The sequence below is a fragment of the Cololabis saira genome, chromosome 12 (assembly GCF_033807715.1).
Source record: "Cololabis saira isolate AMF1-May2022 chromosome 12, fColSai1.1, whole genome shotgun sequence".
NCBI lineage: Eukaryota > Metazoa > Chordata > Actinopteri > Beloniformes > Belonidae > Cololabis > Cololabis saira.
This window is the reverse complement of record NC_084598.1, coordinates 46,860,086-46,877,014: the sequence shown is the minus strand read 5'-3', so window position 1 is coordinate 46,877,014 and position 16,929 is coordinate 46,860,086. Positions and strand designations below refer to the sequence as shown.

Sequence of the window (16,929 nt, the reverse complement as noted above, 5' to 3'; positions counted from 1 at the left end):
CGTCTTTTACAGAAACTACTAAATTCTATTTTCTTACTCTTTTCACAACTCATCCCTGTCAGATAAAATCAAGACATTCCCTCCCACGTAGCTTTTACTCAAAAAATGCACTGTCGACGTACACGACTCAAAGTGCTAACGGTAGTCTCTAAAGACTTTCCTGTGTGATTAAACAGGAAAACTATCAGTACTGCAGCAGTCGAGGACTGCAGTTGTCCATCCCTGCCTTAGGCCACGTTTACACACAGCCGGATATTTACAAAAACTGATATTTCTCCCTCTATGTTTTGAAAAATACCATCATTTATATCAGATCGTTTTCAAAATCTCTTCATTTACATGAACCCGCACAAATACTAGATAGAGCAAATGCGTTTGCTGTTTTGTGCAGTCCACTCTCGTCAGCTAAATAGTAGAGGATGCAGCTACTTTTTTCATGACACTGTCCAAGCATGAAAGTGGTCTGACCTTCTATGTGGGGGCGCAGTAACTCCTAAAGGGACAGTAGCGATGACCGCCACATCCTGAAGTTCTCACACCATTCCTCCGGGACAACTCTTTCGTTTTCTGAGTTTTCTCACCAGCGAGCGGTTCGTCCTGGTCGGATCCAAACACGACGACGACGCCGTTGCCAGGCAACCCTTTGTCTTGGTTGGAGATAAAGTGGATGTAAAGTTGCAGGGCTCCGAGCTTTCCTTCTCCTCTGCTCCTCCACATAATACACACAGCAAAAAAAACAGGGTTTACGGCTGTGTATACCCCCGGTATTTCAGGTGTTAGCACGGGAATTTATGTAAGGTAAACCAGCCGAAAACTAATAATTTTCCCGGTCCGGAAACACCCGTATTGTACTGGGACCTCCTGCTGTGTTTGGAGTAGCCAGCTCAGCAGGGTGCCATGCTGGCTATTGTCACACAAAGGTGTGACATTCCAGACTTGGTAGTTGGTGGGGGTAACTTCACCGACCCAAGCCTCACCCCCCAACCCCGCCGCCCCCCCCCGCCCCCCCACCTCCCAAGCCCCACCCCCCCAACCTCCCCCAAGCCCCACCCCCCCAACCCCCCCCAAGCCCCATCCCCCCAACCCCCCCCAAGCACAGCAACCTCTACTGGTGCAAAACAAAATTGCACCCGAGAGGATTACTGCAAGCTACCTGCAGTTTACAAGGCTACAAATACATGCACATTTCAGAAATCAAATAAGCAACCACCTCAGTACAAGTAAATGTATTTATTGCAGAAAATTAAAACACAGTATTCCAAAAAGTTCAGTGTGTGTCCACATGAAAAAAACAAAAAAGGCACTTTTCTCCCACAAAGAGATCAAAACTTAGTCCAGTCAGTGAGCACTTTTCTCTCTTGCAGTTTTTTTTTTTTTTACAGTTTGATCTGAATGGCCCCTGCTCCTCTACCAAACAGGTCAACTTAAGAGTTTAACAGAGCTAAAAACGAGCCATTGTCTCCCAGTGGCGCCACCCGTTGCGTGGCACCGCTCTGCCCCAGTGACTGTCGCTGCCGCAGCGGGAGTCTGTACACATCTAGCCCTGGAGGCCAGCAACTGCAAAATATAGAGTAGCAATTAAAATGTGTATAATTTTTACCAATATTCAATTAACACTAAATTAAAAACATCTCAGTTCCATATACTGTAACTCACTAACTCAAATATTGCTGTAACTTACCCTTGTTTTCCGTTGTCTAGTCTTCATTGCATTGTTTAATTTCTTTTTCTGGGGAGCATTTTCTGGCTGATCGAGATGATGGCTCCTTTTCAAAAACTCAAAATAAGTCTTGCAAGCAGCTAAAGCACAAGCAAAAATACAATTAGAATTTAATTAGTTTCAATATCTATTCAAAGCAATTCTAAAAGAACACTGATGGATGTGTCTTTCTTTTTACCTGTTATCACGTCGCTGTCTGTGTCAGGAAAAGCAATGCCGACCTCCTCCAACATGTATGTCGTAACTGCAAGGTTATGTGGAGAATTGATACTGTTGGGAAAGAGAGGAGCCATGTTAGTTGATTAAAAACAAACTCAAACCCCAAAGCAACCTTTTATTTATTTTTTGTGTGGAGAAAATAGATCTAGATCACACGTGACTACACTGAGCACACGTGACTGTCTGTTACCCGTTGCCACAGCCACACATGTTTCAACAATTTCTTTCCTAATGCCGTTTATTCATTTATTTTTCATTTTGCTGTGGTAAATTACAGTGATTACAAACAAAAAACATATATTTACCCTTGTTTTGGATCCACTTTCATAGTGTTGTTTTCAGAATTGTGTAAATGTCTTACAGCCTCCTGTATAGATTAATAATACAAAGTTAGTGTGATTCTAAAAGTATTTAAGCATTATTGCCTCCTGTGGACACGCAGTTAAATGTAAAAGGAATTGTGCACAGTCCTTATAGTCATAAGCAAACTTACTTACAGCAACGCGTGTGTTCTTTGCTCTTTTAATCCGTTTTGCGGGTGTGGAATCAACAATGGAGCTGCAACTTTCAACACGATCAGAGTTCTTCACTTCCTCGTCCAGTAGTTCAAATCTGCCGTCCATGTCTTGTAGTGTGCGCTCTGATTTGGATAAAAGCCCAAGGACCGTTTATGCGACATGTTTTACAACAACGCAGCAGTATCTCCTCAAAAGCAAAAAAAGTTCTACCGGGCGGGAGCAAAACAAACTAACTAGGAAAAACTTTAAAGACCCCCGCAACTCTCAACGCTGTGAGACAGAAACCAATGACATTACTGAATCAATTCTTAGCCACACCCCCGCAATAACATAAAGGCCCTATCTCCATTTGCTATTCACGTAGGCCAATTGGGCATAGACAGGTTGGGGGAGTTTGAATGGTAACTCACAGAAGTGTTGATGGCCGTTTGATGGCTCTTGTGTGATGGCTCCTTTTTAAACAAAGGCCTAAAAGGTCCCCTGCTGTTCCTCTACCCGTGGCAACAAAGTGGGGTCAGTAAACTCCCGATTACAGCTCAGAAATGGCCGTATTTCACAGTAAACTTCTTTCACCAGTAAATTCCCAATAACATCCACACACACCCAGCAAACACAAACATTACCGGTTAAATGGTATGTCAGCATATTCCCATAAACTCATCTTTTCGTGATGTGACAGCAGTTGTAAATGCAAATGCAAACAGATGAAAAGTGTTTGCACAAACGTAAAAACCAGCACGACTTTAACAGCATCCATCAAGATCACAGCGGACAAACAAACCGTAAACACATGACGCTGGTGACGTTTCTGTCTCATAATGTGACATTCTGAAGCCTAAATGTCAGTTTCTCTCCGTTTACAAGCAAACGTGAAGATTAAGTTTTTAAAAATCTCCACTTTAGCCGGAGTTTTCAGGAATGATGGTTTTTGGAGACTTTGAGCTTCGTTTTGGTGTAAACGAACTTAAACTTAAACTTAAACTTTATTTATTTGTATAGCGCCAAATCATACAATATAAAATGCAACACATGGTGCTTTACATGCAGAATAAAATAACAATAAAAAAAAACACAATTTAAAACATTCCATACGACCCCACCCCCCACGCGTACACACACACTCACTCACACTCATATACCTGTGCACACACTCACACGCCCACACCCACACACACACACACACACAATAAGTGGACTGGTGACATGGCTTAGCACTAACGATCCAGGTGAGGAAAACACTACCTATGGGTGGCCGTCCACACCGAGAGGCATCACCGACCACGACCACCAGAAGCATCCCCACAGAGACCCCCCCAACCCGGACAGACCGGGGCAGACCCCACACAGAAGGTGGAGCCCCCCCCCAGCTACCCAGGCCTGAGGGATCCCCATGACGACACCCCCATGGGCGGAGCAGGCACACCTCCCAGTGTGAACGACCCCCCTGAGGAAACACTGGAGCTAAAAACTAAAAGATTAAAAGAAAGTAAAAAATGCCTAAAAGTGTAAAATTTTAGAGAAATATATATAAAACTTAAGATGAATAATAAATAACATAAAGTAAAAAGTCATTAAAATGGATTAAAGTTTTAGAGATGATAAAAGAGCTAAAGAAGTACACACAATACATAGCTAAAAACACTAGGTAAATGAGATCAGATAAAAGCCAAACTAAAAAGGTGTGTCTTGAGCCTCCTTTTAAAAATATCAACATTCTCTGCGGCCCTGAGGTTCTCTGGCAGGCTGTTCCATAAAGAAGGGCCATAATGGCTGAATGCAGCCTCACCGTGGGTTTTGGTCGCGGTTCGGGGAATGGTTAAAAGGCCGGTACCAGAGGACCTCAGGGTCCGTGAGGGTTGATACAGTAAAAGCAGATCAGATAAATAAGATGGCCCAAGACCGTTAAGACACTTAAAAACCAGTAAAAGAACCTTAAAATCAATCCTGAAACGGACGGGGAGCCAATGCAGCGATTTTAAAACAGGTGTAATGTGCTCCCGCCCTCTGGTCCTCGTCAGCACGCGAGCGGCTGAGTTCTGTAATAGCTGTAAGTTCTTAATACTCTTTTTAGGAAGACCAGAGAGCAGGGCATTACAATAATCTAAACGACTAGAGATAAAAGCATGCATCAGCACCTCCGTGCTGGCCTGAGAGAGAAACGGGCGGACTCTGGCTATGTTCTTAAGATGGTAAAAACCTATTTTCGTAATATTCTTTATGTGTGGAATAAAAGTGAGCTCAGAGTCAAAAATAACACCCAGGTTCTTTACACGTTGCGAAGGTTTAAAATCTTGTAGTTTTGGTAAAAGTTTCTCTCTCCGGCCTTCAGGACCAATAACTAAAACCTCTGTTTTGTCCTGGTTGAGCTGTAGGAAATTATCTGCCATCCATGACTTAATATCTAAAATACAGTTAAAAAGGGCATCAAGTGGCCCTGTGTCATCAGGAGACACAGCGATGTACAGCTGTGTGTCGTCAGCGTAGCTGTGGAAGCTGATGCCGTGTCTCCTGATGACGTCCCCCAAGGGAAGCATGTAAAGGTTAAAAAGAAGCGGACCTAAAATTGACCCTTGGGGGACCCCACACTTAATTTCATGCATTCTGGAGGAACATGTATCCAAACTTACAAAGAAAGATCGATCTGTGAGATAGGAGCGGAACCAGTTAAAAACAGTACCAGAGAGGCCCACCAGGTGCTTCAGTCTGTTTAATAAAATGTGATGGTCTACTGTATCGAAGGCGGCACTAAGATCCAGTAGAACCAAGACTGTCAGTTTGCGGTTATCTAAATTGCACCTGATGTCATTTAAAATCTTTAAAAGGGCTGTCTCGGTGCTGTGGTTCATCCTAAAGCCAGACTGAAATTTCTCTGAAATATTGTTTCTTATTAAAAAATAATTTACTTGGTTAAAAACCAGCTTTTCTAAAATCTTACTTAAAAAGGGTAAGTTGGATACAGGTCTGTAGTTATTAAAAATGCTGTGATCTAAATTACTCTTCTTCAGAAGGGGCTTCACCACCGCCATTTTAAAGGCGGCAGGGAAGACACCCGTCTGAAGAGAGTAATTTACTATATTTAAAATATGTTCCTCAAAGAATTCATAAAATGTCTTTAAAAGTGATGTGGGAATGGGATCTAAAAGGCAGGTTGTTGGGTTTACCTGGGAGAAAACTCGACCAAGTGTCCTCGCATCAACCAGGGCAAAGCTCTCCAGTGTTTCCTCGGGTAAAAGCAACTGTCCAGATGTGTTAAAAATGACATTTTGATGTGGTAAAAGACTGGACCTAATGTTGTCAATTTTACTTCTGAAGTGGTCTGCAAAATCCTCACAAAGATTGTCTGTTGGTGGTTGTGAGGAATTCTTAAAATGTACATTTGTTAAAAGATCGAAGGTGGAGAAAAGAAATTTAGAATTGTTTTTATTGTCTGTAATGAGTTTTGAGAAATGGGCAATTCTTGCTTGTTTGACGGTTTTATTGTAGGATTTGAGTTGATCACGAAATATCTGATAATGTATTGTAAGTTTGCTTTTTCTCCACCTTCTCTCAGCACTCCTGCATTTTCTTTTTGATTTTTTGACTTCCTCAGTTCTCCATGGGGGTGTAGGCTTAGTTTTTATGGTTTTTGTTAAAAGTGGAGCAACTGAGTTCAGAGTGGATTCTAGTTTCCTGTTAAAATTATCAACAATAAAATCACATGATGCAGGTAAAACATCTGCAGGAGTGCTCTGTAAAATCTCAATAAAATTTGCAGCCACTTCAGGAGTTAGGTAGCGTTTCCTCACCGTTCTCATCGAGGCTTCCTGATGATTAAGACTGGTGACGTTAAAAAACACGCAGTAATGGTCAGACACAGCCAGATCGACAACAGAGGACACACCGGTGGACAGGCCATAGGTTATGACCAGGTCGAGGGTGTGTCCTCTGTTGTGAGTCGGCTGTGTGACATGTTGGGTAAAATCCATGCAGTTTAAAAGGTTTAAAAATTCTCTCGACAGTGGGTCGGAGGTATTGTCAATGTGTAGATTAAAATCACCAGTTATTAAAATTCTGTTGTAAGTGGTATGTATGATTGATAAAAGCTCTGAAAATTCACTGATAAAAACAGTGGAGTGATGGGGTGGTCTATAAACAGTTAAACAAAGAATAGGAGGACTGCTAAAAACAAAGGCAAGGTGTTCAAATGAGGAGTAGTTGTTAAAAGGGACCTCCTTTGTAGCTAATATGTTTTTAAAAATTGAAGCTGTGCCGCCTCCCTTTCTAACACCCCGTGTAGTAAATAAAAAATTAAAATTTGGTGGAGAAGCCTGGATGAGGGAAAATGCAGCGTCCGTGCCAAGCCATGTCTCTGTTAAAAGAATACCATCAAGTTTATGATGCACAATAAGATCATTTAAAATAAAGGTTTTGTTTAAAAGAGAGCGCACGTTCAACACAGCCAAGTTAATGTCTGTGTTGGACGTGCGCTCGCGACCACAACGTACCGGGTTGATAAAAACAAGATTGTCTCTGTTAAAACCAGTGGGTCTGTGGATCTGACGGGGAAAACGGGCGGTGACCAGGGGATGAATTGGTTGAGGATCTGGTGTGTGGGTGGCGCCAGATGTAGCTGGTTTTATGGAAGAATTATCTGGTGGGGGTGGCAATGATGACTGTGACCTGTGGGGGAAGCTGGAGAGGGGGGCAGTGCTGTGAGCGGCTGGCTCCACAGGTGAAGAGGAAGACTCCGGGCCAGAGCTGGGAGTGTGGGTGTGGCCAGAAAATAGTCACTCCCGTGGAGCCGACAGAACCGCGTGCTGAATGTTTGCAGCCAGCACGCGGCCCCCCAGCCTATTTGGGTGAAGTCCGTCGGGTCTGTAAAAGGAGGGACGATTCCAGAAAAGATTAAAATTGTCGATAAAACCAATGTTAAGAGCCCTGCAGGTGTTCTGAAGCCAAGAGTTCAGATAGAGCAGCCTGCTGAAGCGCATTGCTCCGCGGGACAGCGTTGGAAGCGGGCCGCTGATAAAAATGGACTTCCCACAGTTTTTAAGGAAGGTGAACAGCTCATTAAAATCATTTTTTAAAAGCTCAGAGCGCGGTTTGGAGCAATCATTGGATCCCACATGGACAATGACGCGAGCAATGGTGGATGGAGCAGACTGTAGCAGAGCGGGGAGTTTCCCTAGAATCACCGGGACTGTGGCTCCAGGGAAGCAATGCGTGGCTGCATTGAAGAACCTAATGTTCCGGGATATTGAGTCTCCCACGATCAGTGCGGTTGGGGAGAAGAGGGGGCGAGGAGAAGAAGGTTGTGGGGACTCACGGTTGGAGGATGCAGGGTCCCCGCTGGGTGCCCGGGTAGACGGGTGAGGTGGTGAGGCTGTGGCCGCGGCATCAGACGAGGAACGGGGATTTCCTGCCGGCTCCGGACGAGGACGAGGAGGGCCCCCGGAGCGCCGGAGCACCGCCTCCCTCAGGATTTCCCGCCGGGCAGAGGAGGAGGTCGTCGGCCGGGATGAGGTTGAGCGTCGCTGGGGCTCCTGGGTGTCGCCAGCTGACGGTGGAGGGGCTGTGGTGTCGGCCGGCGCTGTCGTCGGGTGTAGAGCTGAAACCGCAGGTTGCAGGACATCAGCCGGATGGACCGGATTTTCATCCGGCGACAAAGCCGTGTAGCGGTTGGAGAGGCTCAGCGGCGGAGGAGGAGAGGCGGCCCCGCCTGAGTGCTTCTTGCGGCCGCGAACCACCACTTCAGACCAGGGTGGTTCGCGGTTCGGTGTGGAGCAGGAGGAGGGCCGTGGACAGGTGGAAGGATCCCACACAGCTGTATCCAGGAGGGCCGCGCTCAGTTCTGAGATCTTCCTGGACTGCCCGGCCGCCACCTCCATGACGCTGGAGAGCAGGGATTCCTTCTGCTTCAGATCTTCGGAGAGTCGTCTGACATCATCCTCCAGGTCGGTGATCCTTTTGTTAGCTCGTGTGAGGAGTTTGTTTTCCTCACACGGCAGGGCTGGCATTGTGTAGCTGGGGAGAACAGAAAAAAGAGCTCCGGCAGCAAGGTGTGTGGTCCACAGCGTTGAGGTTTCAGGAGAGGTATGACTGTATCCTTTAAGGACAGCCTGAGGAACAGGCACTTACCGGCGCGGGCCCAGTAAAGGGCCCGGTGAGGTGAGAAGGTATCCGGTAAGCAATCCGGTAAGCTCGGCAGTAGAGGTGAGAATTTTCTCAGCGTTTTCCCACGCTGTCAAACGCTGCGCTGCTTCCGCGTTGTGCTGCTTCCGCGTTGTGCTGCTTCCGCGTTGTGCTGCTTCCGCCGCAACGGCTAAAACTGATGAAAACAGCAGCGTTGTTGCTGCGTGTAAACGAGGCCTCAGACCTGGACAGGTTGGACTGACGGCTACAGGTGGAGCGTCAAAGTGATCGTCCTGACAGGAAGTGTCTTAGATCCTCCCGTGTGGGTTTAATTCAGAAATGTCCTTTAATCAAGCAGATCATTAGTTGTTCAAGCAAAGACTTTTCAAGTGCAAGCGATACAGAACCTGATGTTTAGTTTCACACAGACTTCAGAATCTGTTGAATTAGTCTGATAAATATACAGAATTCAATCATTCTTATCTTTAACTAAAAGTAAGATATTAACTGATAAACTCAGATGTAACAGAATTATTAGGTGTTTGCAAGTTAAGTCAAATTAAAGTATTTTAAAAGGAACCCTGGCTATTAAGACATGTAGGTCTTAAAAGATAAATGTTGGTATCAATTATAACAATGTGATATAAAAAACCTTTTTGATGTCTTCGTTTTTATAAAATTTGAAAATATAATTTAACATGTAGGTCGCCATTGTTGTTTACATTCTGGGTAGTGATGTCAGACGGTGGCTCCTGCTAACCCCAGTCCACTGTTTTGACACCCAGAAACAGATGAAAACACAGCTAAAAGTGTGACGGCGCACCAGAAACACAGATCAAAACACAGCTGAACATTAAGGTGACGGCGCACCGACAAAAAAGTTAAAAAAAAAAATTAAAAAAAAGTGCCGCACCATAAAGCATGAACTACAAAAACACCATAAAACTCAGAGACTAACCGACCACACGTTTCAACTAGCAGATAGCCGATGCTACAATAAAAACCCCAGCCAGATCTGGCGTCATTAAATTAAATAAAGATGTTCTTGCCTATTTGAAGCGAAGTCTGCGCCTCCCGTTTCGTCAAAGTCCCGGGCCAGTCCCCTCAGCCTCTGGTCTGTCATCAAATGCTGGACCCAGCACCCGAAGCCGGTTTTAGGGGGGGGCAGGGGTGGGCTATGCCCACCCAAACGTGCATATTGCCCACCGGCGTCTCCATCCCGGCCAGAGCGGAGAGCGGAGAGCGGATGGTGGTGCGCTGCAGGCTCTAAAGCCCCGGCTACGCCGTCTACGGCGTAGCCTACGCCGTCTACGCCGTAGGCTACGCCGTCAACGCAGGAGCCTAATGCACTGGTAAGATGCGCACGACATTGATCATTTTTGCAGATCTCCCGTGCATCACAGAACTTTGATCCAGTTTGCCTGAACCGAGACGTCTTATGGGCTCCCTCGTCAGCCTCCACGGCCGGGAGATGCTGCTCATCTATGTTTTAGATACCTGTCCCAGTTAAACTAACGCGGCTTATCTTCCCAGAGCCAACGCTCTACGTCATCGCCCCCAGAATGCATTGCGCAGGTAAAACATGGCGCCTCCCGCAGGTCAAAATATGTGATAAACATTGTAGATTTTTAAAGCAATTAGATTATTTTATGTGTTTCTAACAAGATATTTTAGTATAAGAGAACAATTGTGGCTAATTAGGGACCACATGTCTTAATAGCCAGGGTTCCTTTTAATATCTTCTGCTCTCAGAAAACATCATTTTAACTCTTTATAACATACAAGGATCATTATGATAAAAAGCTCAGGAATCCTGCATAAATGATATAAAACTGGACACATGATATAAAGTCCAGCAGTTCTCCACAGATCCATTGTGGTGTTAATAATTGTTGCTAGATCAGCTTCTGATCTCTAAAACGTTGCTTTGAACAATATTTGAACATCAACACTAATCAAAAGGATTGGTGTGTATGTTGGTGTTTTCATCTTGATCTAGTGTCAGACTTGGACCAGAAAACCTCAGGATGTTCAGTAAAGGTATATAGAGCCTTATTTTGTAAAAATGGCTGCTGATTTCATTGCACAGCTGATCACAGCACTTTTCAACCTGTCAGTTGAAAGCAAAGAGCTACCATCAGTTTGGAAGTCAGCCTTTGTTATTCCTCTATTTAAGGGTGGTGCTCCAGCATTATTAACCAACTACAGGCCAATATCTAATCCGTGTGTCCTGTCAAAAATCCTACAATCTTTGGTATGTGAGCAACTTAAAGCTTTTTTATACTCAAATGACTCTTAAAACTGCAATCAGGTTTCAGGAAAAAGCATAGTACTGTCACTGCCGCCACAAAAGTGATAAATGACATACTTGTTGCCCTTGATAACAAACAGGACTGTGCTGCCCTTTCCATTGACCTCTCGAAGGCGTTTGATCTGATCATGTAGTCTCCTGGTTTGCAAACTATTTAAATGATAGGACCCAATGTATCAAATATGATGAGTTGTGCTCAGACTTTGTGAGTGTCAACAAGGGGGTGCCACAGGGCTCTACATTAGGTTCCCTCCTATTTGTTATATATATTAATGACGTGGGACAAAACATATCTGATACTAATATGCATTTTTATGCAGACGACACAATTATTTATTGCTTTGGATCAACCCCTACTAATGCAATTGTATCGCTGCAAAAGGCTTTTGATAAAATCCAGCAAGCATTTATTCAGCTAAAATTAGTACTGAATGCTGACAAAACTAAGCAAATGCTGTTTTCAAAGCGAAAGAAGGGACTTTTAAATATCCCCACAGTTTTCACCGTTGAGGGAAGTGAAATAGAGGTGGCCCATACATATAAATATCTTGGTATACTACTTGATGACACCCTGACTTTCAAAGCCCATATTGAAAACCGTGTAAAGAAACCTAAACTGAAACTGGGGTTTTTATTTAGAAATAAATTGTGTTTTTCTTTTAATGTTAAAAAAATGTCTTGTTGCAGTAACCTTTTTACCTATTTTAGATTATGGTGACCTGCTGTACATCAATGCCTCAGCTCAATGTTTGAGTAAGATTGACTCTGTGTACCAGGCTGTTCTAAGGTTCATTACTGGGCCTTGACCCGTCACTGTGAACTATATCCCCGAGTGGGATGGCCGTCACTGTCCACCAGGAGGTTGTGTCACTGGTATACCTTTATATACAAAGCAATACTTGGACTACTGCCCCCCTACATCATAGACTTAATCACACCGAGGAGTGTTGATCGTTATTGACTACGCTCTAATGATTATTTATTGCTTTCTGTTCCACCTGTGCGCACAGAGCAAGGAAAAAGAGCATTCATATACAAACTTCAAAAGGATCTAAAAATAACAGAACTTATTCCACTGAGTGATTTTAAGTCTAGCATGAGACACTTGAGACAGCATCTCTGATTTGTAACTGTTTTAAATTATTTCCATTTTTTGTTTCATTTGATTTAATTTGATTTTAATATTTCACATCACACCTCTGTATATTTTAATATCTGAAATCTTGTGCTGCCTCTTGGCCAGGACACCCTGGCAAAAGAGATTTTTAATCTCAATGGGTTTCTTTTCCTGGTTAAATAAAGGTTAAATACATTTTTTTTTAAAAGCAGTAGCAAGTAGCAAGGCTCGTGCTATGGGGGTCACCAGAGAGGACAGCAGACACAGGGTTTCGAGGAGGAATTCTTAATTTTATTTTCAATCACACAGACGTGACCTAGGACTCAGCCAGCCACAGATCTGCACGCAGCACCTTCAGTAGCTCTGTCTTCGCAGCAGAGCTCCGCTCTGCGTCCTTCCTCTCCTGTCTCCAGGGCCTGCACACTACTGAAATACACAGAGAGTGATTAGACACAACTGTGCAGCATCAGCTGTTCCAGCTGCATCACCTGTGTTCCACTCCCCCGCACTCCCTCTCTCCTCTGCAGACCCTGCCCCAATCCTGCACCCTGCCACACTGTTTTATAAAGTCCAAATACGGTGGTGACCCACATGGACCTGATGACAAAGTTGATATTTGAAGAAACACATCTCTGATGAGACTTTAACATGTTTCTTCTTTATCCAGGTTGGAGTGCTGCGATCTGTCAGAGATCAGCTGTTCTTCTCTGGTCTCAGCTCTGAAGTCCAACCCCTCCCATCTGAAACATCTGGACCTGAGTAGGAACAAGAAGCTGCAGGATTCAGGAGTGAAACATCTGTGTGGATTTCTGGAGAGTCCAGACTGCAGACTGGAGACTCTGAGGTCAGACATGTTTTAGTTGTGTGTTCAGATTAATCTGATGTGAAAGTTGTGTTGACAATAAACTGCAGACATCAGGCTGATCTTCTACTGATCCACACTGACCATCTGACTGCTCTGAGTTCTTCTTCTCTGGTGTCTTTATTCAGGTTGAAGGACTGCGGTTTGTCAAAGATCAGCTGTTCTTCTCTGGTCTCAGCTCTGAAGTCCAACCCCTCCCATCTGAAACATTTGTACCTGAGCTGGAATGACCTGCAGGATTCAGATGTGGAGCAGCTGTCTGGTCTGGTGCAGAGTCCAGACTACCAGCTGCAGATTCTCAGGTCAGTGGAGGTTGGAGTCGGTTCTGCTGCTTCCAGCAGTTTTCTACTAAATCCAGCTGATATGCAATTCAATTCAATTCAATTCAATTTTATTTATATAGCGTCTAAAACAACAAAAGTTGTCTCCAGACACTTTCCAGAGACCCAGAACATGAACATAAACCCCTGAGCAATTATTACATAAACAATGGCAGGTAATTAAGTAAGTAAGTAAACTTTATTTGTACAGCGCCCTTCACAGACCATGGTCACAGAGCGCTTCACAATTAAAATAAAAACACAGTTAAGAGATACATACAAAGTTTAAGATTAAAAGGCCAAGACAACACATTTACGATAATAACAGCCCCAAGACAATTAGGCAAAAGCCTGCACAAATAAAAAGGTCTTTAGTTGCCTTTTGAAGGAGTCAACAGACTCCATGGAACGCAGAGAGAGTGGAAGATCGTTCCAAAGCCTGGGAGCAACGGCCTGGAAGGATCGGTCTCCTCTGGTCCGGAAGCGAGTACGAGGAAAAGGTAAAAACTCCCCTAGTGGGAGCAAGGCCTTAAGCCAAACAGTGGAAAGTAAAACTCCCCTTTAGGAGGGACGAAACCTGGACCAGGCTCATAAAGGGGGACCTTCCTGCCGAGGACCAGACTGGGGGTCGGGGACCACAACAGCACACAGCAGGCAGGTGGAAATGTGGAAGCAGCAACGGGATGACCGGGGCTGGGGACCACAGGCAGGTAGAAGCAGCAGCGGGATGACCGGGGGTGGGGACCGCAGGCAGGTGGAAGCAGCAACGGGATGACCAGGGGAGGGGACCGCAGGCACGCATGCAGCTCCCGAAGCTCCGGCCCAATCAGCAAGCCCCAGGTTAGGTGCAGGTTCGGGGAAAGGTTGAGAAGGGGCAGGGCCAGGGAGAGGAGTCTTGACGGACAAATCTCTCCCCGGCCTGACCGGGCCGTTACCCTGCCCCTCTCACTCCCACGCTGGAGGTTCAAGTGTTGTGCATTCAAAGATGCTCTTCGCTCTTCTTTCTTCTTCCCTCTACAGCTGATGGAGGGATCTCTGCAAACACTCCTTTATCTGCTCTCTTCTTTCTTCTTCCCTCTACAGCTGATGGAGGGATCTCTGCAAACACTCCTTTATCTGCTCTCTTCTTTCTTCTTCCCTCTACAGCTGATGGAGGGATCTCTGCTATCACTCCTTTATCTGCTCTCTTCTTTCTTCTTCCTCTACAGCTGATGGAGGGATCTCTGCAAACACTCCTTTATCTGCTCTCTTCTTTCTTCTTCCTCTACAGCTGATGGAGGGATCTCTGCAAACACTCCTTTATCTGCTCTCTTCTGTCTTCTTCCCTCTACAGCTGATGGAGAGATCTCTGCAAACACTCCTTTATCTGCTCTCTTCTTTCTTCTTCCCTCTACAGCTGATGGAGGGATCTCTGCAAACACTCCTTTATTTGCTCTCTTCTTTCTTCTTTTCTCTACAGCTGATGGAGGGATCTCTGCTAACACTCCTTTATCTGCTCTCTTCTTTCTTCTTTCCTCTACAGCTGATGGAGGGATCTCTGCAAACACTCCTTTATCTTCTTTCTTCTTCCTCTACAGCTGATGGAGGGATCTCTGCAAACACTCCTTTATCTGCTCTCTTCTTTCTTCTTCCTCTACAGCTGATGGAGGGATCTCTGCAAACACTCATTTATCTCCTCTCTTCTTTCTTCTTCTCTCTACAGCTGATGGAGGGATATCTGCAAACACTCCTTTATCTGCTCTCTTCTGTCTTCTTCCCTCTACAGCTGATGGAGAGATCTCTGCAAACACTCCTTTATCTGCTCTCTTCTTTCTTCTTCCCTCTACAGCTGATGGAGGGATCTCTGCAAACACTCCTTTATTTGCTCTCTTCTTTCTTCTTTCCTCTACAGCTGATGGAGGGATCTCTGCAAACACTCCTTTATCTGCTCTCTTCTTTCTTCTTCCCTCTACAGCTGATGGAGGGATCTCTGCAAACACTCCTTTATCTGCTCTCTTCTTTCTTCTTTCCTCTACAGCTGATGGAGGGATCTCTGAAAACACTCCTTTATCTGCTCTCTTCTTTCTTCTTCCCTCTATAGCTGATGGAGGGATATCTGCAAACACTCCTTTATCTTCTTTCTTCTTCCTCTACAGCTGATGGAGGGATCTCTGCAAATACTCCTTTATCTGCTCTCTTCTTTCTTCTTCCTCTACAGCTGATGGAAGGATCTCTGCAAACACTTCTTTATCTTCTTTCTTCTTCCTCTACAGCTGATGGAGGGATCTCTGCAAACACTCCTTTATCTGCTCTCTTCTTTCTTCTTCCTCTACAGCTGATGGAGGGATCTCTGCAAACACTCCTTTATCTCCTCTCTTCTTTCTTCTTCTCTCCAGATGGAAATATGAGAGTTAACGGGACGGTGTTTGTGCTGAGAGGATGAGACGTGTCCTGGATCGTCCTCAGAGTTGAAGCAGAACCAGTCTGTGTGGACAGACTCTGACTGGACTGTGATGATGATGATGATGATGATGAAGATGAAGATGAAGATGAAGATGAACATAGTTTCTGAATTCCAGCGTTCTACAAACTTCTCAAATATTCATGTATTTCATGTTAAGTCAAAACGTCTTTATTGTTATAATATTATTGCTAAAAAACAGTACATCAAAAGGTAGCCTTTAATTTGAACTTGAGTTTCGTTCGACATTGTTCCTCAAGCTCTTTGTCTAAAGTCTGGATGAGTTCTAGTTCAGAGGTTCCAACTACTAATGTAGTGATGGATAAATGTCTGCGCTGCCGCGGCGGAGCTGCTCATTAAAGCAGCCGTCTCCCCCACCGAGTCACATGACTCCCCGGTGTTTTCTTTTTATTGATTGATTGATTGATTGATTGATTGATTGATTGATTGATTGATTGATTGATTGATTGATTGATTGATTGATTGATTGATTGATTGATTGGACAATCTTTAAAAAAACATACACGAATAACTGCATTGCAGTCTCACATACATTAATGATAAAAATTGTCGAGGATTAAAACACAATAAAGCCAACAGGCTTATTTCCATTGCGGTCCTCGATGTTTATAAAAGCTGACGGAAAATGCAGGTGTCGACAAGTTTGATGTTAGTTTACTATTGGCTCCTCATAAGAAAACCAGACAAAACACAACTAAAAACACAGAAACATTTAACACAGATCAAACCACAGAAGATAAAACACAAATGTCAAGTGGTTTAATTTCAGGTGAAAGTTATTTGAGATCAGTTTGAGGGGAAGTGGGTTAGGGTTATGGTTAGAGGGTTAGGTTTAGGGTTTTGGTGTTGGTGTTATGGTTAGGGTTAGGGTGTTAGGGTTAGGGCCGTTACCCTGCCCCTCTCACTCCCACGCTGCAGGTTCCTGTGTTGTGCATTCAGAGATGCTATTCTCCACCGGCAGAGGATGCTGCACCATGTACAAAAGAGAAAAAAAAAGAAAAGAGAAAAAGGGGGGCCAGCACAAGAAACTACAGGAGCGATGGACAAAAACGATAGCTATGAGATACTTATAATAAATACAAATGGAAATGGAGAAGAGAGGAAGGGAAGAGGAGAGGAGAAGAAGGGTGAGAGGCACTGCCCAGCGGATCATGTCGGTGCCCCCTGCAGCATAGGCCTATAGCAGCATATCTACCACCAAGCTATATTTGAGACTAACTATTATAGTCTTGTTCTATAGCTGCAACTATGACTACTGACTCTAACACACTAGAGTTTACACTACCTAGA

The 16,929-nt window shown here is 44.4% G+C and overlaps 1 protein-coding gene across 1 annotated transcript in view; it reads left to right on the top strand.

Annotated features, from left to right (window-relative positions):
* The window catches only part of LOC133457541 (protein NLRC3-like), a 549,537-nt gene extending 533,092 nt beyond the window's left edge, over nucleotides 1-16,445 (top strand). Inside the window, exons 9-11 of the mRNA XM_061736903.1 lie at nucleotides 12,664-12,840; nucleotides 12,987-13,160; nucleotides 15,554-16,445. Of these exons, the coding sequence (XP_061592887.1) occupies nucleotides 12,664-12,840; nucleotides 12,987-13,160; nucleotides 15,554-15,572 (370 nt within the window). The 3' untranslated portion in view covers nucleotides 15,573-16,445. The remainder of the gene's footprint in view (nucleotides 1-12,663; nucleotides 12,841-12,986; nucleotides 13,161-15,553) is intronic.
* Nucleotides 16,446-16,929: the final 484 nt, after the last annotated feature.